Source organism: Tursiops truncatus, chromosome 5, assembly GCF_011762595.2.
Source record: "Tursiops truncatus isolate mTurTru1 chromosome 5, mTurTru1.mat.Y, whole genome shotgun sequence".
NCBI lineage: Eukaryota > Metazoa > Chordata > Mammalia > Artiodactyla > Delphinidae > Tursiops > Tursiops truncatus.
Window position 1 is genome coordinate 115,277,074 of NC_047038.1, and position 21,210 is coordinate 115,298,283.

Sequence of the window (21,210 nt, forward strand, 5' to 3'; positions counted from 1 at the left end):
GGGTGGGAATTTCACAAAAGACTATTAATTCCACATATAACTACCAAGTGCAATACATTTATGGGAAAAAAATAACTGAAATTTTAAAAATTACCTTAATTTAAATACCATCTTCTAAAACTTAGCCCTTGGATGCAATATATACAGTACAATTTTTCTGAAACATTTTGCTTCAGGAAAGCGTGTCTGAAAGTTGCCTCATGCAGGATTTGGTGAAACCCAGACCATGAGTCAGTGTTTTGTGTGTGAAATCATCCAGTTTAAACAACTGCCTTCCAGAGCGCTTCCTACTTCCTGCCCCTCAGGAGACTGTCAACCCCTGAAGGTCATGTTCTAAGGTCCCAGTTTCCTTTTTTTCTGCCTCAGACTCCCAAGTACCTTCTGGACATCGTTTTGTGTCCTCAGTTAGAGTTCATCAACTTTGAGCACACTTCTCTTAGCCATCCACACTTGGTGACTCAGGCTCTGACTTTCCTGCCACCACTCCCGTAATTAACTGTCTCCACCAGCCACGCTAGCCTCATCTTGTGGTTCAGAGGTAAATCAAGGAAGCATCCCCTCCCCACTAACCACGTGCCCGGCTGGATCCACTGATGGGCTCTATGCTTGTCCTGAACGGGAACCCTATTGGCTCCTATGTCAAACTGGCACTTCTGGAAAAATATTGTCATCTTGGTCCCTGGTCGGGTATAAGATTTAAGGTTGTTGCCTGTGTTTCTTCCTCTTCTGCAACCCTAGTTCTAATACTACAGATTCCCGTTCACTGACTCACAACATTTCTTTTAGTATTCAGAGGGACCAGCTTCCATTCTTTTTTTTTTTTAACTTTTAATTTATTTTATTTGTATTTCAGAGCTTAAATACACAGATAACTACTTAGCTTACTTTTGGATACATTTAGTGTTAGTTATCAATAATATACCTGAGGGGAAATTCCTGTGACTGAAGGATATTGAAAACAAGAGAGGGTAGGTGGGAAGGCAACACAGGAGACCCACATCTTGGAAGACCCTTTATTTAAGTGGTCATTGAAATTGTGTGAGAAGTTAGGTTACTGCTTTAATAAGAAATAGAGAAGAATGAAGGGTTGAGAACAGCTTCCATTCTTGGAATAACATTTTCATCCTTTCTTAAGCAGCATACATGTTCTTGCTCAAAAGAGGGGCAGAAAGCTCACGCACGTTCCTGAAGTGGAACGTGGATTTGGAGCATGCTCACAGAGAGCCAAGTCTGAACAAACTACTAGGCGATGATGCCAGGCCAGTTTGGGGTTTACATCATATAGCGTGGGAGGTCAAAACCGGGAGAGACACGAGCACAGGCTTGTTTTTATTTCAGCTGCTTGAGAATGGAGTCTCAGCCATCTAGGTAGTGTTCATGAAAACAGGACAAAACAGAATTTTCTGAGGATTGAAATGAGAGAAGCTGGGGGGAGCAGGGGACGGGCTGGAGAATGGGAGTCTTCTGATACAGACAACAGTGTTTTGAACCAAATTTGCTCTTTTCATATGCAAATACGCTGTCTTCTGTACAGCTGGCATCTTTGCTGCTTCAGAGCACGATCAAAGAGCATTCCCCGAGAGCACCATTGTTCCAGGCAGAGGCTCCACTTCTCTCTCTCTATAGACTGTTCAGTGATACTTATATTGAGAGCCAGTACTGAGTGGTTAGTTTATTTTAGTGTAAGGTTCCCAACTGTAGAAGTGAATTTCATCTTCTTGGCTATTTGTTGCTAAGGCCAACATTTTTTTTTTTTTTAAAACACACACAGATACACATAAAATATGGTGGCATATTTTTATGTTGTTTTGTTATGGGGGAAAAAAGTAACACATTTTATTTCCGGACCTATTTCTCAACAATCTGAATCTGGCTTTTTACATCAAGGAAATTAGTTTAATTTAGAAGTGAGTCAGTTGTAACAAAATTTAGCAGTGGTGCTCAAATCTCAGTGTAGCAAGAATTCTGAAGCAATATTTCTATAACACTATCTCTTCAATTCCCTCATGCAAATTATTACATATATTCCTCAATAACTCTGTCATCTGCTTTCTCCCTATGGCATTAGTCTCATCCTTTCCTCAAGGTTTATTTGGATTCTATTTTCAGAGTGTTGAGAGTCTTAAAATTCTCCTTACAAAGCTAAATCACCAATGAACGTGCAGCGGACCAGACGGAACAGAATGATGTTAGTGACAAAAAAATTAACTGGGCTACTGAGCTATTGGTAATAAATAAATAAATAGTCTTCATGATCTACAAATCTGATTAGTCAAAAATATGGATATGGAACTAATGAAATGATGAGGCGGCACCAGGCACGTTATTGTTCTGAATTTGAGCTAACACAAGCAAAGTTTAAGCCTAATGCCACCTGCTGCATAATAAGTATGCCATAAATTGTGCTTCCTACCCCTCACCCCCATCTTCTCTGCATGCTTCCTTTATTATCTTAATTGAGAATAACCTTAAAATTTGCCTTATATTAGCTTTTGTTTTTCTTTTTTCTTCTTTGGTTGCACCGCATAGCTTGCGGGATCTTAGTTCCCCGACCAGGGTTCAAACCCATGCCATGTGCACTGGAACTGCAGAGTCCTAACCACTGGACTGCCAGGGAATTCCCTATATTAGCATTTTATTGTTGTAGTAAAGGGGCAAAAATCCTAGGATTCTTTCAGTATATCTAAGGAATTCCTTCATTAGGATGGCTTTATTTATTCATTTATTTATTTATTTAGTCATGTGTGTGTGTGTGTGTGTGTGTGTGTGTGTGTGTGTGTGTGTATTGATTCCCTGGATTGATTTCTTATCTTTCAACCTTAAACACTGAGTTGCTTTTTGCCCTCTAACTTTCTAGAAACCTAAAATTAATACTGTTTGTTCAAGTTATGTGGTTATACTTATCCTCCTTGAAAAGATTCCAGTTTTGTATTTAGAACATTAATAGTTTTGAACTCAGTGTCTTAAAAGACAAAAGAAAACAAAACAAACAAAAAATGAAAGAAAAAAAAGAAAAAGAAGTCCAAATTTTCGAATCACATTTTTCACACCAACTCTTCTATCTACAGTTCTTTAATTTTCCCAAGAAATATTGCTTATGTTGGCAGCTATGCGTGGTTCACATACTCTTTAGGGAAATGTGTGTAAATTAAAATTTCCCACACAACAGTTAAGGGGAAAATAGCACATTTTTGTTTTACTTCTATGAAGACTGAAAAAATGGTTACTTAACTGGATGGGGAAGCTGTAGTTTGTTAAGAGAGATGTATTCCTGACCCCAGTAGTCCCAAGTCTTATAAATAAATATACAAGTGATGATTTTGATAACCTCATCTTTCCGAGTGATGAGATAAACATGTTAGTGAGGACATTTGAAATAGGAGAGAGCACATAGCAAAGACATTTGAGAAAGCAGAAGAGAACACAAATGAGAATAGTAATACCAAATGAGAAAATGACAGAAAGTAGGCTCTATCAGTTGAAGGTAAGCTAAAATGAACAGAGAGGGCAAGATGTGATGCTAAGCTCAATGAATCAGAGACTCAGAGATTCTACAGAGAATACAGAATGAACATGGAAGAATATTATTAATGGGCATCAATCAGCTCAACATGACATAGAGCCACATTTTTCTAAGAAGTAGCCTTAAGAACATATTCAAAAGTGAATAGCGTGTTCCTGATTACTTATGAAATGCTCCTTGTGTGGATATTAGTATGAGTCCAGGACACTATACACTCTGCCACTTTACTGTAGAAAATGGAATTATCATGGAACGTGGTGCCCTGGGAACGAGGCAGTGTTGTCTTCTGAATCCACTCAGTAGATCTGAATTGTAGAGGTTCACATCCTAGGCTTCAGAAAATTGCTGTCTTAGAATTCCTGAGAGGAAGGAAGAATGAAGAACAGAAAGGCGGAAGAAACTAAAGGTGGGAAAGCGTATTGTACTGGCAATTAGCGGGGCTATTAGGCTTTTAAAATGTAACAAATATTTACATTGTATTTACATTTGTATTTATATATCTCTTAATGTATGATGTCAATTCATTTAGTCTAGATGTACTCACTGATCTAGAATGGTAGCTGTGAAACCATGCCAAGGAATCCAGTAATTTATTGGACTGGGAACTTAACCCAAGTGGGCCTATCAGTTGATAAGCGGCATCTACTTTTCTGGAGTACAAGGAGCAAGGATATATATGTCACATTTTTGAGAAACCTAACCAAACATTAAGAATTCGAGAAGTAAATAGAAAGCTGCATTCTAGGCAGCAAGAGGCTTACCCACAGCCTTAGGGAAATGGCTGATTCTCTTAGGGATGGTATAATAAGAACAGTGCTATTGGGGGAGCCTGGAGCTAGATGGTTATTTCCCTAAATCCCTGTTTGGATAAGGCCACTTTCCTGTTCAAGATGCCCCCTATTCTCTGTGCCCTGGCCCTTTTTGCCCTTGAGGGGCATGGATTTACCTCTTCTGCTTTCCCTATGAAGAGTCTGGGGTGGGGGAAGAAGGGGGAAAGAAATGAACTTTCATCAGGGGAGGTTTGTTGCCATCAGGCTATATTGGGTTTGAGTTGTAACATTTTTTTTTTTTAATTTCAAGAAAAAGAAGCTTTATAAGCATTCACAGCCTTCTTTTTGATGAGGGAATGTACAGAACAGAGGAGCGAGTCTTCCCATTACCCCTTGGGACATCTCAGTTGTTAAGACAATGACTCTTTGTGGACCAACTTTCTCTAAGGATTTTTTATTTATTTTTTTGGCCATGTGGCATGCGGGATCTTAGTTCCCCGACCAGGGATCGAACCCTTGCCCCCTGCAGTGGAAGTGCAGAGTCCTAACCACTGGACCACCAGGGAAGTCCCTCTCTAAGTAAAGGAACACTAACCTCCCAGATAAATCTCTGCCTAGAGGGTGAGTTTACATGTAGTACATCTGAGGACAGACAGAAAATAAATAAATCTTTCTGCTATTTTTGGCTTCTCATTTGGAAGTGCCTAGTCAGAGGTGAAATTAGCAAGTATGAATGTGTACATTTGGTTTCACAGAAAGCAATACATTAATGATAACTATGATTTCTGAAATTCACAAATAATCCAGTAAGGGGTTTAAAATTTTTTTGTATTGAAAACAAGAAGGTACCAAGAAATCACAGGCATATATTTAATAAAATACTTTTATTAAAAAAGAATAAGGTTACATAAAATCAGGACCAACCTGGGATATCTTGAGCATTTACTTACTATAAGAATATTGAATAGATAAAATCCATTTTTGTGCCAATGTATAATTATATTCATATCAATCTTAATATATAATAAAAGGACCTATTATGTGCCTAGCATTCAACACATATTACTTCATATAATCTTTATAGCAAATCTATGAAATCTGTCCTTTGACTTCCACTTTACAGATAAGACAATAGAGACTGAAAGAGATAAGAGTAATGTATCCAAAGTCACATAATTCCTTAGGCTAGATCCTGGTTTCAAATATAATTTTATCCCAAGTTGAAAAACAAACAAGCAAACATTTCTTTTTTCTCTGTTTGCTCTCCTGTGTGGTTTCTCCTTTAAGCCTAACTTTCCTCTGGCTAATTTAAGAGCAGAATTGTAGAGATATGGGAATTCATGTCAAAGTCTCCCTCCACCCGCCCCCGCTTGTGGCCATTGCTTTTTCTAGAGGATTGAGGATAAACTTTGTTCGATGCTACTAACACTGAATGGCAAGAAGAGAGATGAGATAGAGTGGGGCAAGAAAAATGACCTGACTTCACAGAAGAAAGAGTTCTTAAGGGGAAAGAGACAGTTGCTTGGAGTCAGCCTTGAACTCACACTACACCAGTGGCTCGGGCCACTGCCCCCGTGAAAGCCTGTGGCAGGCACCTCTGCTTATTTGAACACTCCATAGCCAGGGCAGGTCTTAGAATAACTAGGATTTGGCCGGTGCTGCTGAATGCAAAGCCACCTGAACTGACAGTTGTGTTCAAATTGATAATTGCTGGGGCTGAGCTCTCCGGTAGAAGAGTCTGGAGACATTTTTAGGCTTCCAGCCACTGTTGGCTAGAAGGATGGAACGGCTGTATGCACTCAAAAGACTTGACGTGCTTTAGAAATGATGGCTGAATGAAACGAAAACAGATCTTTTATAAAAATGGTACTTTGGGGTGGGCAGAATATTAATTCAACAAGAACCCAGAAACCCCCACCCTTTAGCTTCCGGATTCTCAGATATTAGAGGAATGATAGGAGCAACAGATGATCTGCACTTCTCCCTAAGACTCCAAGTAGTAGCTTTAAGCATCTAGGTCGGAGGTTGGCATCTTCTGGTCCTTAGGCCAAATTTCGTCACAGATATATCAGTTTAACTCATACAATGACTGGGATTTCAAGCTTTGGACAATCCTCAAATCAAGCCACGTGGGCTTTGATTTCTTCAGGCCATGAATTTGAATGGAGGGCCCCTCTTTTGGTACAGCATAGGTTTCCAGTTTGCTCAGTGCCTAGCCCTCTCCTGAGATATTGAAGCTCTGTTTGTTTTTATCATTACACTTCTATTGAGGATTCCCTTCCAGCAGAGAGCTGTCTGGATCCTGTACAAATCTCAGCTGGGAATGCCTGCGAGCATCTCGTTCACCAGCACTGACGATGGAAAGTGAATTTTCATGTGGCCAGTTACTATAGCAAAGGTGACAGGAAAAACAGTCACTCGTAGCTCTTTTGTTTTTTTCTAAAGAAAAGTTTCAAATTGTAGTTTTTTAAAAAAATTATTCATTACTTTTACATTGTGATTTTTCCCCTTTTTATTAAAAAATAAACAATTCAGTGGACACAAGCATATTTGAATCCCAACCTATCAACATCTTGTATATATTTAAACTCTCTTGGGCTCTGAGAATGCTTTTAAACAGCTCAGTCCAAAACAAAGCCAATAAAAAGGCAGAAATAAAAGTAAAAAATCTACTGGTGAGTGAATGATGGCAGAGAGGTATTTACTTGTTACGACCCATTTGATTCAAGAATTCTCGAATAAAACGAAACAACCAAAGCAAAACCCTGAAGTATTCTTTTAGTCCTGTGAGTTGAAGACCATTTATGCAGGTCACTCCCTCGTAGAGTAGAATTTTGTGTGGGTAATGGGTAGTGCTAAGTATGGCTGGAAAATTGATATGACATTTTTTTTTTGATTTCTGAAAACAGACTTTTCAGGCTTCTTTAGTGGTTACTAAAAAGTTCCTATGCAGGTTATACTTTATAGTGACCCAGTCTCTGTGAAGCAATTCAATCACTCATCATTTATCACCCCTCCAGTGGGACAGTGTCAGTATGTATAGATCCATAGTGTGTATGGGTTTCAGTTTACTAAATGCAATGAGTCAGGTACTGGTTTGATATTTACAAAGAAATATTGGACCTAATGATAGTTTTTAAGGAGCTGTCTGAATATGGCTGAACCAATAAAAACCATTGTACAGAAGAATAAAACACTAACTATTAGTAAATGTAGGTATTGATATTGGTAAATATTAGTAAGCTTTATTTTGCATAGAAAAGTCCATTCATAAAAAGGGACCTAATTTCTTCCTTGCCTCCATCCTGAGAAATAGACAGATGAGGAAACTGAGCAGCTAAGAGTTTGTGACTTAAAGGCACATACGTAGAAAATGAGGAACCTGGGACTATAGCTCAGGAAGTCTGACTGATGTCAGAGTCTTTTCCTAACATCTTGCCACATAGAAGTAGGGAACATTAAAATCTCTGGGCTTTCAGGAAGGAAAAGATATGGACAGCCAAGATGTGACCTTAGTTGTTGTTGTTGTTTTCTAGGCCATATTTTAGATCTAAAATATAAAGAAATGCAAAGTGCCATTACAGTTGTTTTTACTTCATCAGTATTGGGGGAATCTGCAAATTGGGTCGGACTGAACATTTGAGTTTAATGGAGATTATCTCTGTTTTTATTAGGAGTGAGTCTGAGAGGTTCGCTGATAAAATGGAGAACAGCTTCTCACTTCTGAGAACTAACCACAGCCCACAATCAAGGCTGATAAGAAATCAGACAAGAATTAACTTACTTTGAGCAAATGTGTCATAAGCTCATAAGGTAGAGATGAAGCTACCAGCAGAAAGTGGACAAAATGCATGTGTGGGAAACAAATTGACTCCAGCTTCAAAATCTAAGGAGAGATATATGTCAGTATCAGTAAATGGAGAGAGAGCTGTACACTACGAGCAGAAAGCCCAGAGAATGAGTGATAAAATTAAACATTCGTTAGGCAAGTGGAGGAAACGATCAAAACAACCACCAAAGGACAGTCAGGTCTAAATCTGTTTTTTTTTTCTTTCCGGTGATATGTTGACATTATTGAAACCTTGCATCAGTATTTTCTAAAACTAGATCTCTTGGGTTAGACAGTAAAGAATTATGGCAGTTGGTCTTCCAAAGAGAGGTGCCACTGTCTGAGAGAGGAATTCATATGCCAAGAAAAGAGATGGAACTGCTGGGGTGTGATGTAAGAAAACTACCAGAGAGTTCTAGTAATGTACATGTGAGCACTTACTCTTTCAAAGCCTCTAGTTCTTAGTATGTAAAAATGAAATAATAGTTCAAAGCACTATTTTGAGAAATAAAGAGATAATTGGCAAAAGGCCTCAAAAATAATGATGGCTAAATAAACTGTTGCTATTAATTTGTTCCAAGCATGCTTTCCTAAGCTTTCCCGAACGGTTAGAGGCATATGGTTTAAATAAGGAAAATTATAACAAAATACCGTACAGGAGTAAAAGGATCTCAAAGTTTGTCAAGAAGAAATTAAGAAGTTGGAAAATTTGCCCAGAATTGCTTAGCTAGTAGAACTGGCCGAAAACCAGGCCAGTTTCATTCCAAAGCTCCTGCTTTTTCCTCTGTCCCACTCTGCTTCTATAAATGGGCTGATCTGTAAGCAAAGGAAAGGTGATCATTACATTCATAATTTGCTTTGCTTTCAAGTTTCAGGTTTAAACCGTAGTACCTCTGTCCTAGTAGGTGTACACTGTTGCAGAGCCAGAAAGTAGCTTAAACACTTGGGTCCTTCCCTCTCTTTCTGCACTGGTCAGAGGCGTGAGATGTATATGGTATAGAGCCCAGCATACTCTCACCATGAATCCATGACCCGCGGCTACTGCTAGTCCCTGGTCCCAACTCCAGCCTGACCCTAGCCCCCAGCTCAGCCTAATTTGAACCTCTTCCCTGTCGTGAGGACACTTTGCATGATACTTCGGGATCCAAATGCAGGTAGTAAAATTACTATTTCAAAGCCAGGTGGGGAAACACCTGAGCAGATATTGGACTTGCTGAAAAGGAATTTTTTTTGGACTTTTCTTCCCCCAATTGTGCAATTGTGAGAATGATATGTGGGAGGAGAAAATATTCAAGTAAATATGGTATGGTGGAGAGCCTCTGTAATATGAGCCTGGTGTCTCAAGGGATAGGTCTTACTTTTGTGGCCCCTGGGCAAGAATTAACCCATCATTTTTTTTCCACTTTCTGCCTCCCAGACTTGGCTGGAATCCTGGACAGAGGAGGCTTTTAACCCCTCCACCTCCTCCTCTGCTCCTTGCCCGGGGCTTGTGTGTTGCCTCCCTTCCCCGCGTCTGTCCCTATGTAGGACTGTAGGAGGCCAGCTCTAGTGAATAGATAAGTAAGGACCAAGTGTGCCTTCCAACATTTGAACTAATCCTGCCAGTGTCAATAAGGAGAAGCGTAGAGTTCCCCGGATGTGGCCCAAGTCAGTTTATGTAGTCTAGGGGTGTGAATTAAAGCCCGGGGTTTAATGACTAATTAAAGTCGCTCAAAGCCCCTGAGCTGTGTGTGCAGGGTCACACATGAGAGCTGGGATCCGAGGGCAGTGGAGACTCGCATGAGCTGCACATGTGGCCAGTGGAAATGAATTCTCAATTCCGCTCCGCAGCACGTGACTTCCTATTTCTGTAAGGTACTTCCAAGGGACTTCCTCTGTAAAATCAGCCAGAGTCCCAGAAGGTTTCATTCAGCGCCGGCGCTGAGTTTCCTTCCAACCCGGGACAAAAGTTTTCCCTGAGATACGATGTTAGTTTCTCTTCTTTCTCTTTTCTTTGCCATTGCCAGCATGCAAGGATCTTGTGGCTCCCGTGCGTGATAGGAAGCTGAATACACTGGTGCAGATCTCAGTAATCCACCCAGCGGAGCAGGGTCTGACAAGATACTCCAGCACGGAAATTGTGGAGGTGAGCGTGCTGTGTGCCTGATTTACTCTCGCTCTCTCTCAGTCTCTCTGGATTTGAGCAAGCAGCTGAAATACTTTAGATTTTGGCCTGCAGCTGTGCTAGGTTGCAGTCCTCCTTCATTTAGGAAAGCATACCTGAGGTTACTAAGCATGCATTTGTAACTTACCAGAATAAACAAATGGGGAAAGAACTTGCCTTTTTTATAAAAGACCTATTTTTCTTTAGTAAGTAGAAGGAAAATCCCCACTCTGGATCTTTGAATAGAGTACTAAATAGGGGGAAAATATATATATATATATAAATCTTAAATTAAATGGAATGAATATTTCTTTGAGGGGCAAAAAAGAAAGTTGTAAATTACCTAGAGGCGTTTTAAACCTAAGTGTTTTTGCCCTTTTCATTTTTTCCTGTATTCTTCAGATTGACTGTGGAAGCTTCATATTCTCTGCCTTTCGTGCATGTCAGAAGCTTCATATTCTCTGCCTTTCGTGCACGTCAGAAGCTTCATATTCTCTGCCTTTCGTGTGTGTCTTTTTAAAGTATGATGTTTTTCAAAGAAAGGTGGATAATTAATTTGAGACACTGTAATGTTTCTAGGCAAAAGGTGTAAATATTATTCATCCGTTGGGAGATTTCCTATTTACATTTATTGTTGCTAATATAACACTCACAATGTGTTGGGAGGAAACTTGTTATTGTGTTGGACCAGATTCAAAAGAGGAAGTGTTTCCCTTTTGATTATTTTGTTCTCATCACATATTTCACAGCCTTAGTGAATGAGAGATACTTACTCTCTGGGACTAAAGAAAATGTTTTCTACACTCCTTAAGCTTTGCTCTTCTTCGACTTGGGAGCCCTTTCTGTTTTGAACGAGGAGTTTCTCTGTAAGAGTCTAAGTTGCCTACCCCAGATCTGGCTTGCTCAGTGCCATTGGTGGAAAAAATGATTCAGACGAAACTCCATTCATTTCTCTAATGGGAATGACCCAGATCCTACACGTAGCCCTGACTCTGTCCTTGGGAAACTTTAGGTTCCAATGCTGGTATCATTTGTAGTTAATGCTGTGGTTGAATAAACAAAAATAGTCTTATTCATTCAAGGAAAACTAAAATTGGAAAATTGTTCATTTATATGAAAACTATTTTCAAGCATTATTTCAACTTGATTATTTTAAAAATATTGTCAAAGCTTAAAAGAAATTATTTATGTTGACACATTTATTTGAACATACATAGCTGTTGTTGACTGTTTCATTCACTGTGTGTTCCAGAGCATCTAACACTGTGCCAAACAAAAAGCAGTGTTTGTTGAATAAAAGGAAGAATGAATGAATAAATGAATAACTTCAGCTTCCAGAAACTTCCATAAACAACTGGCTTACAGAACTCTAGCAAATATCTCCATGATATTCAGCACTATGCATATTTAAATATAGATATAAAATTTAATGTTGGATGTCAGCTCTCTAAAAATGAATCCTGAGGCATGGAAAAACCCTGTGCACTGCATCCTGAGCTAGTAATTTCATAGCCCCGAATGCATCATATTTAGTTTCTTTCATTAGTTTTCAAATCAGTCTGAGAAAAAAAATACAGCTGAACATCTAAAAACAAATGGACGCTATCAGAGCATGGCTTTCAATTGAATCATTACAGAAAGGACATAAAGGGACAGCCTAAGATTGCCAAATGGTTCTTGATGAGAAAAGAGCTTCATTTTAATTTGATCAGTCAATATCTCAGGGTATTTGCATAAATCACAGGTTATGTCCATTACATGTATTCTAAATGGACAGACAACTGACCCTAAAGAAGGGTGCTGCATATAATGAAAATAAATTGTTTTTCAAGATGCTTAGCAGCTCTGACAATGATGCAGGGCATTTACTATCAACAGCTCTATCAGTACTTTGGGGCCCTGGGCCGTGTCCCTGTGGCCATCATTTGGCAATTCAGATATCTCTTCTAATAGAACCACTTCCTAGAAAAGCAGACCCAGACACTTGCTGCTTTCTCATGTGTCACTGCGTGCTGCTGACTGCTGCCTTATTGAATCAAAGTTGTCTGCTTGTGCTGTTACAGGGAACAAGAGACCCACTGTTCTTGACTGGTGTCACATTCCCATCTGAGTATCCCATCTATGAGGAGACCAAAATAAAACTAACAGTCTATGATGTCAAGGATAAGTCTTATGACACTGTAAGTACTTGTACTTATTTCTTTCTTTGGGAAAAGCAGTAGGCTTTTCCAAACCACTGGGTTTTTGATGTAACTGGCATTTTTTGAAGAGGGGCTTTGTACTGTGTTTATGGTTGTCTTATGTTTATAGTTTGCTGGGATTTCTTTCAAGTTCATTTGGCTTAGTGCCATACTGGCAACTGGTTAGGAGCAGAAGCTTTCAGAACCGTTTTTCCTCTTTTTCAGGGAGGCTGGCTGGATGTCTTGGTTTCCATTTTTATTGTTATGCTTTAGGAGTTGTTGAAGGAGTAGCACCGTGAGCAGAAAGCAAGTGGAAGAGATTAAATAATGTTTCAGAACTTTCCAGATATTGTCATTATTCTAAAATGGGATTGATAAAGTGTTCTGCTTTCACAATTTATTCTTTTATGTACTGAATAAGAGAAACTCCCTCTGTTCTTCTGATGTTGTCTGTGGGACCAAAGCAAACAGAGGAGGAAGTAATCGTCAGCATGAGGCAGAAGCTTTCATTGGCCTGGTTACAGGAAGGTCACATCAAGTCCTGATGGCCTTTTGTCCTAGGCTGTTCCTACTGGGTCTGACTTTTCCTCCGCTTGAATCAGTGGGTTCAAGTGAGACCGTTAGGTACCCAGGCACTGCCTCTGGAGCCCACTCTGAAAATCCCTGGACAAGAGAGAATGTTATTGATAGGTGTTGAGAAGGGGATGGTTTAGCCCTCTTCTTTAAATCTCTCCCATCAGAATGAATTTTTGTTTGTTTTCAAGGCTGGGTGAGCTATGGGAGTATTGATGGTCCACAATGAAGTATAAGCCAGGAAACACTTTGAAGGCAGGTAGACCAGTAGGTTCTGGGAGAATTCTGCTTGAGGCTATGGGGTGCTGCCCGGCTTGGAGAGTCACACACACCTGCTTGAGGGGAAATGCACCTTTCAGCTCTGCCCTCACCAGGCATTTCTGTCTCGCTCATGAGTCTCTCTTTCCTTTTCATTCTTTACCCCGAAACATGTAACATAGGTAGATGGTGGATATATGTAACAGAGAAAAAAAATCTTCTGCATCGAAGGCATTTCTACTCAGCCCCAGAAAAGTTCATGTCTTCAAAACTGCAGAAGAAATGCCCAATGAAATGCACAGCACATATGTGGTATAGAAACAGGGATAGCGGTCAGGTAGAGCGGTTGAGAAGGCAGACTGGTTTCCGTTCCACTTTGTGACTCTGGGAGAATTGATCCTCATTTATATTTACCTGGTGGGGGCAAAGGGGGTGTTGTAAGGATTAAATAAGCTAATATATGAAACATATTCAGAAGACTTAACAGCTACAGATTCATAAGTGCAAGCTTATTATTGCGGTAGTTATTGTTTTGGCTACTGTCTTGTGGTCTCTCATAAATAGTAAAAATCAAATGAAAGAATATTAACCAAAGGCTTTTCCCATATTTACTTACTTTGTTTTTTCTTAAGTAGTCCTACACTTATTATTTCTGACTTCTTTGAAGAAAAGTGGAAGATAAAAATATATATATATGTTTTTAACATCTTTATTGGAGTATAATTGCTTTACTTCCTTGTGTCAATTTCTGCTGTATAACAAAGTGAATCAGCTATACGTATACGATACAAGAGGGAGTGGATATGGGGATATATGTATACGATAAAAATATTTTAAGAGACAAACATTGGGGTTAAAGCTCGCAACTAAAAAAATATATTAATATTTGCCAGGGAGTTTTGTTTTTACCCTTTCTATTCCTTTTCCTTGATTTTTGAGGTAACAAAGAAAAGGAGTAGACTGTGATTGGGATATCTGGACCAAAGACTATGCACAAAACTTACAGCATGACTTTTTTTTTTTTCTTTTGCCTTCTGCCAAGAAGAGAGGGAAATGGGGGAGAAAAAAGTCATAAAATTAGGAAAAAGGGAGATATGGTTCAAATGGATGGTGGGAGGAGGTGACACAACTATGCAGAGAAGTAATAAGCAGGGAAGTGATCAGGGTGACAGGGAAAGCAAAGCAGAAACTATGGGATTTTATGGTTTTTCCAAGCACATGGTCAAATTCAGTGCTCCCAAAGGTCCCAAGGTATAGACAGGATGGAGAATATGGAAGGGCCAGAGTTATAGAAGCACTGTGCTACAGAGATGAAAATGTTGAGCTCTTGGGTTGGTTAAGTCCTTAGAAATATCAGAGTTAGAAATATTAAATACCAAAGGTGTTTCTTTTCTTTTTTTTTCTTTTTTTTTTTTTACGCGGGCCTCTCACTGCCGTGGCCTCTCCCGTTGCAGAGCACAGGCTCTAGACGCGCAGACTCAGTGGCCATGGCTCATGGGCCCAGCCGCTCTGCAGCATGTGGGATCTTCCCGGACCGGGGCACGAACCCACGTCTCCTGCATCGGCAGGCAGACTCTCAACCACTGTGCCACCAGGGAAGCCCCCCAAAGGTGTTTCTATCCCCTTCAATCTGCCTCATTTAAAATGTTATGTATGTTAATGCTCTAGGGATAGTTAGCTTACTCATTAATTATGCTTTTTATGGGCTTCTATTCTGAAAACTCATTAATTAGGGGCTTTTAAAGACTATCTTCCTTGATCCAGAGGTTTTAATCACATAAAAGTATTGAATAAACTGGAATCCCTGCTGTGAAAGAAGACTTGTGAAATTTGAACATACTTAAGAAATGCAACCAGCTTTCATTTACCAAGTGCTGTTAATTAAAGCATGACTTCTTCCTTAAAATAACTAACAGTTCTGGTGATGGAAGTGTAAATAGAGACACAGTTCATTAATATGCTAATAGTCTCCATGGACATGTAGTCTTATCCTGGCACCTTTTCTCCTTTTTTTGTCTTAATTTTTATTGGGGTATAGTCGATTTAAAATGTTGTGTTCGTTTCTGCTGTGTAGCAAAGTGAATCAGTTATACATATAGCCACTCTTTTTTAGATTCTTTTCCCATATAGGTCATTACAGAGGATTGAGAAGAGCTCCCTGTGCTATACAGTAGGTCCTTATTAGTTATCTATGTTACATATAGTAGTGGGTATATGTCAATCGCAATCTCCCAATTTACCCCTCCCCCCGTTTCCTCCCCCAGTAACCTTAGGTTTGTTTTCTATATCTGTGACTCTGTTTCTGTTTTGTAAATAAGTTCATTTGTATTACTTTTTTAGGTTCCACATACAAGTGATATCATATGATATTTGTCTTTATGTGACTTACTTCACTCAGTATGACAATCTCTAGGTCCATCCATGTTGCTGCAAATGACATTATTCCGTTCTTTTTCATGGCTGGCACCATTCCTCCTCTTTCTTAAGGTTTGTTTGTTTTTGGTGTGGAGGTGGATGCAGAAGTGAAGGAGGTGGCAAGTGGTTTTAAAGTACAGTTTAGATTATGGGCATTTAAGAACCTAATTATTTTAAGATCATAATACTTTTAAGGATTAAGAAATGAAATTATGAATATTTATGTGTTTTGGAAAATCAACAAATTATGTGCATGTATTTAAAAGAAGTTTAAATATTTGATCTTAGTAAACCATTGATCATATTAGAACAGGACAATGAGATACTCTCTATTGGCTGAATACTAATTAATGGAGCTAGCTGACTAAGTTCCTTGTCTTTTTCTATTGAGTTTATTATTACTTGGAATTAGCCAGTCAGATAAATGCGTTACTTTGCCATCTCATGTTTGTTTACATACATATTAAAATTGGAAGTTTTGAAAGGGATAAGATAACCTTCCATCGGCGCCCTTGATGCGGCGATTATCTAACTTGTTCTCGTACTCCTCTAAACAAATGAAGCCGAGATTGTCTTTCTTAATAACTTCAGCAGAAATGCAATCAGTCATTGTAAAGAATGAAAAGAGTCTAACTGCTGATTCAGAATGACTCTTGTTTCCCCCTGTTTAGCTTATAGGACAGAGTCCCATGTCCAATAGACACTGAACATTTCTCAGGTGAGAATCTATGTCCTGAGACATTTTTTACCACCAATAAGTAACAACTCCCCATTTGTACCTTTCAGAAAAAGGGACCTTATCTAGATTGGATATAAATTTATGTTTTTTAATTTATTTTTATTTTGGGGGGCCACACCGTGCAGCACATGGGATCTTAGTTCTCTGACCAGGGACTGAATCCCTGCCCCCTGCAGTGGGAGCACAGAGTCTTAACCACTGGACCTCCAGGGAAGTCCCCTGGATGTAAATGCATTGTATTTTGTGTGTTATATGTCCAAGGAAGTTTAGTACTAGTACAATTCCCTAGGCAGAATTATCCAGTTCAGTTTTTATGTTTTTCAATGGAAAATAAAACCATTTTCTATTTAGTATACTTCGGCTTGGCTTGATTTTCTCCATTGACTACTTACAAATTTAAGTCTAACTATACTTGTTGAGACAAATTCTGTGGCTGGCCTTCCACTCTACCTGGAAGATATGGTGAACTGGGTAAGGAAAAAGAAATTAAGGTTACTGATCACTAAGTATATACCAAGCGCTATGTTTAATTTTTAGTTTCTTCTTTAATCTCCATAAAACTTCTTTGAGGGAAGAAGTATCATTATGCCCATTTTAAAGATGAAGCAATTGGGATTCTAAAAACAAGTAGGTCAAGTCAAAGATCCTTTATTTTTTCCATGCTACACTATGGTACGTACATAGTTGATAGGATTTCTCTCATTTTTCACTCCCACAATATGATATTTTTTACTTCAACTGATACTTTAAAAGCATTCTTCATTTGGAGACTAAAAATTAGTTAATTGAGAAAAAAATGTCAATAATCAAATATAGGGAAAAAACTTCATATCCAAACATTTTAAGCACTTAAATTCTGTATGTATAACTAACTGCAGATGTCTGAAAAACTTTTGTAATGGAGTGACCAGGTACTATTCATGAAAACATAGCTGTTACTGCCTGTTGTGAAATGGCTAGATTTATGTCTCATACTTTTGCTTTTGTCCCCCTGGCCTTATTTTTCCTTTTTCTTTTGTGTGTGCTGCATGGTCCTCTCAGCCTCTTCATTCACTCAGCCTTGGCCGTTTGGAATGCTCGCCTTTACGTTATGACATAGTTTGCAAGGGGAGTTGCCAATTCCATACGGAAGTAGTTCAGAGTTCTAACATGTTGCCGCCCTTCATAAATAACTTCTCTTCCTTTCTACCTGTTGATAAGTGGTATATGTTTACAAAGAGCATATTTATATTTTATTGAAGCATAATTTACATACAATAAAAGGGACAGATCTTAAGCGTTCACTTCGATGAGTTTGACAATGCATATGACCATGTGGCCTTTACCCAAGGCAAGATGTAAAACGTTTTCGTCCTTCCAGAAGGTTCCCTTGTATCCCTTCGCAATCAGTTGCCACCCCCCACACCCTGTAAGGCAATCACTTTCCCATATCTACCGACATATATTTGTTTTGCTTATTAAAATTTATGTGAATGATATCACATAGTGTGCACTCTCTTGTATCTGGTGTTTTCTGTTCAACATAATGGTTTTGAGATTAATTCATGTTGCTCAGTGACTTGATTACTGAACGGTATTCTGTTGTAGTCATACACCACAATTTACTTATTCATTCTCATATTGATGGACCTTTAATTGTTTTCAGCTTTTAACAACAATGACTAAGTCTCTATGAACATTTGAGTGCAAGTATTTGTTGGAAATTGTCCTTTTATTCTGAGGGGTAAATACCGAGGAGTATAATAGTTACATCATAGGTCAGATACCTGTTTAACTTTTCTAGAAACGATTCTTCAGAATTATTTGCAACTTTATTTTCTTCCTCTTAGTAATTCACGGGAGTTCTAGTTACTGCACAAATGAAGATACTGTCAATCTTTTTCACTTAGCATTCTAGTAGATATGAAGAGGTATCTCATTGTGGCTTTAATTTGCATTTTCCTGGTGACTAGTTACGTTGAGCAGGTTTTCCTGTGCTTATTGGCCACTCATCTCTTTTTTTTTTTTTTGCGGTACGCGGGCCTCTCATCGCTGTGGCCTCTCCCGTTGCGAGCACAGGCTCAGGACACGCAGGCTCAGCAGCCATGGCTCACGGGCCCAGCCGCTCCGCGGCATGTGGGATCTTCCCGGACCGGGGCACGAACCCGTGTCCCCTGCATCGGCAGGCGGACTCCCAACCACTGCGCCACCAGGGAAGCCCTGTTTTGTTTTGTTTTATTTTGTTTTTTTAATGAAGTGTCTGTTCAGGTCTTTTGCCTATGTAAAAAAATTGGTTTTCTTCTTATTGTTATTTCTAAGAATTCTTCATATTTTGTGGATACAGGTGCTTTTGTTAGATATATGTGTTATGGTTTTCTGTGAGTCTTTGGCTTGCCTAATAATTTCCTTAATGATGTATTTTATTGATCAGAAATTTTAAATCCTGATTAAGTCCATTTTTCATGCATAGTAAGTGCTTTTGTGCCCTAAGAAATCTCCCTAACCTCAGGCCAGGAGAATATTCTCCAGTGTTTTCCTCCAAAATATTTTATAGTTCTAGCCTTTACAGTTAGGTTTAAGCTCCATCTCAAATTATTTTTTGTAATAGGAATAAGGTGGGGATTAAAGTTATTTTCTCTTATGTAGATATCTAGTTATTTCAGCATCATTTGTTAAAAATACTTTTTTCTCCACTGAATTTAGTTGGTACCTTGACTGGAAAATCAGTGTCTACTGATACATGTGGGTCTGTTTCTTGATGCTCTGTTCTGTTCCATTGATCTGTTTGTCTAGCTTCATGACAATAACATGATTTTTGTTGCTTCATAATAAGTCCTGAAATCTGGTAGTTTAAATCCTTTATCTTTACCAGCTTGTTCTTTTTATCGAGGTTGTTGTTTTTGTTTTTGCCAATTTGAAAGCCCTTTTTCTTTCCATATAAATTTTAGAACAACTTGTCAGTTACTTTAAAATACCTGTTGGGATTTTGACTGGAATTGTACTGAATCTATAGATCAGTTTGGAGAGATGGACATCTTAATGACATTGAGTCTCGTGATCTATAAATATGATACGGATATCATTCCATTTATTTAGGTCTTTAAACTTTTATGGGCAATGTATTTTTAGACTTATTTCTAGGTATATGATTTTTTATGCTAGTATACAAGGTATTATTTTAAAAGTACAGTTTTTAATTGTTGTTTACTAATAGGTAGAGATATAATCATTTCTTTATATTGACTTGTAGCCAAGGCTGCGGCCTTGCTAAATTCACATATTAGTTCTAAAGGATTTTTTGATGGATTCCATAGAGTTTTGTAAAATACACAATTATGTTATCTGTGAATAATGAAATATTTATGTTTCCCTTTCCAATCATTGTGCATTTTATTTTTCCTTATTGCACTGGCTAGGTAGGACATTTAATACAGTATTGATAGAAGTGGTAACAGTGTAAATCCTGGTTTTGTTCCCAAATTTAAGGGGAAAGTGTTAACATATCACCATTAAGTATGATCTTAACCGTAAGTTTTTCATAGATGCCTTTTTATCAGATTGAGTAATTTCCCTTCTATCTATAATTTTCTGTGTATTTTTTTTTTATCATGAATGGTGTTGGATTGAGTCAAACTATATTTTTCTGGTATGTGTTGAGATGCTGAAATGTTTTTCTTATTTATTCTGTTAGTGTAATGAATTACTTTAGTTTTGTATGTTAAACCAACCTTAGATTCCTGGAGCAATTTTTTTTCTTTAATTCACTGCTCTTCCACATCTTTGCCAAGCTTCAGCCTAGTATGTGGGGGAATCAACCTCTGCTCTTCAGCCCTCGCCTTAGAGAAAGCCCTGTGCACCTTAGCAGTGAATCTCACTGCTCTTTTGCCCCCCCCCCCATCCTTCATTGGAATACCCTCCTGCATGATGTGACATCCCATGGGAAAAAGTAAGTGGATGGGTGAGACTCAGGCTGTGGCTAGGGCTCCTAGGGATTCAGATTTCTCGTGCCAGGTCACATGGGCTCATTATAGAAAGTCATTACAAGTTCAGCTGGTTTATATGGAAGATCCTCTACTTCCTGCTGCTTAGCCAAGGATGACACCAGCCCTGGGCATTTCTTCCTCTACTAAGGGTCTGTCACCATCTGGATTTCATTTCCTTTTGGTTTATTTATACCCTCAGTTTTCTGATAGGTTTAACAAAAGGTATGATTTGGTGGCATAATGACCTCTTCTCAGCGTAACAATGGGAGTGACAATCTCTTGCAACTTTTTACATCTTAACCAGAAGCAGAAGTGCTACTTATTTAACACCTTCCCTTTAGCATTTATGCTGCTCTCTGTATATATGCATTTCCATCTCTTCCTTTAATTTCCTCTTCTCTGTAGTTACATATCAAGTGCATTCCATTCTACCCTGCTCTTTACATTGTTTTCCCTTTCCTCACGTAGTCCAGTTCTTTCTTTGTGCCACTATCCTCTGCATGGGCACAGTACTTGCTCTATATCATCTGTTCAGAGATGTTTTTTGTTTTTCTTTGGATTCCCACAAGAGAGAAAAGGATATTCATCAATACCTCCTCACTTTCCAGAAGGAAATGTTGTTTGCATGGAGAAAGACTGGCTCTTAGACAATAACATAAGAAAATGAATTTACTCATGAAGCAAAACAAGCTTCTTACAAATTTCTGGGGGCCATAGCAGAGTGGCTGCTTGACCATGAGGTAGCCACATCCCTATTTTATGGAGATCAGCAGAACTGTAGTTTCAGTGTTTTCACCCTTGACCGTCTTCAGATGTGT

General features: G+C 38.7%; 1 protein-coding gene across 9 annotated transcripts in view; it reads left to right on the forward strand.

Moving 5' to 3' along the window:
• INPP4B (inositol polyphosphate-4-phosphatase type II B) overlaps positions 1-21,210 on the forward strand; it is a 717,274-nt gene that overhangs the window by 377,598 nt on the left and 318,466 nt on the right. For 7 of the 9 annotated variants that reach the window (XM_073805532.1, XM_073805533.1, XM_033857340.2 and 4 more), the window contains 2 exons: positions 10,129-10,247; positions 12,329-12,445. The exons of 1 other annotated variant lie outside the window; for it this stretch is intronic. In XM_073805532.1, coding sequence (XP_073661633.1) covers positions 10,129-10,247; positions 12,329-12,445 — 236 coding nt within the window. The remainder of the gene's footprint in view (positions 1-10,128; positions 10,248-12,328; positions 12,446-21,210) is intronic. One more of the 9 variants, XM_073805534.1, reaches the window with a different exon arrangement.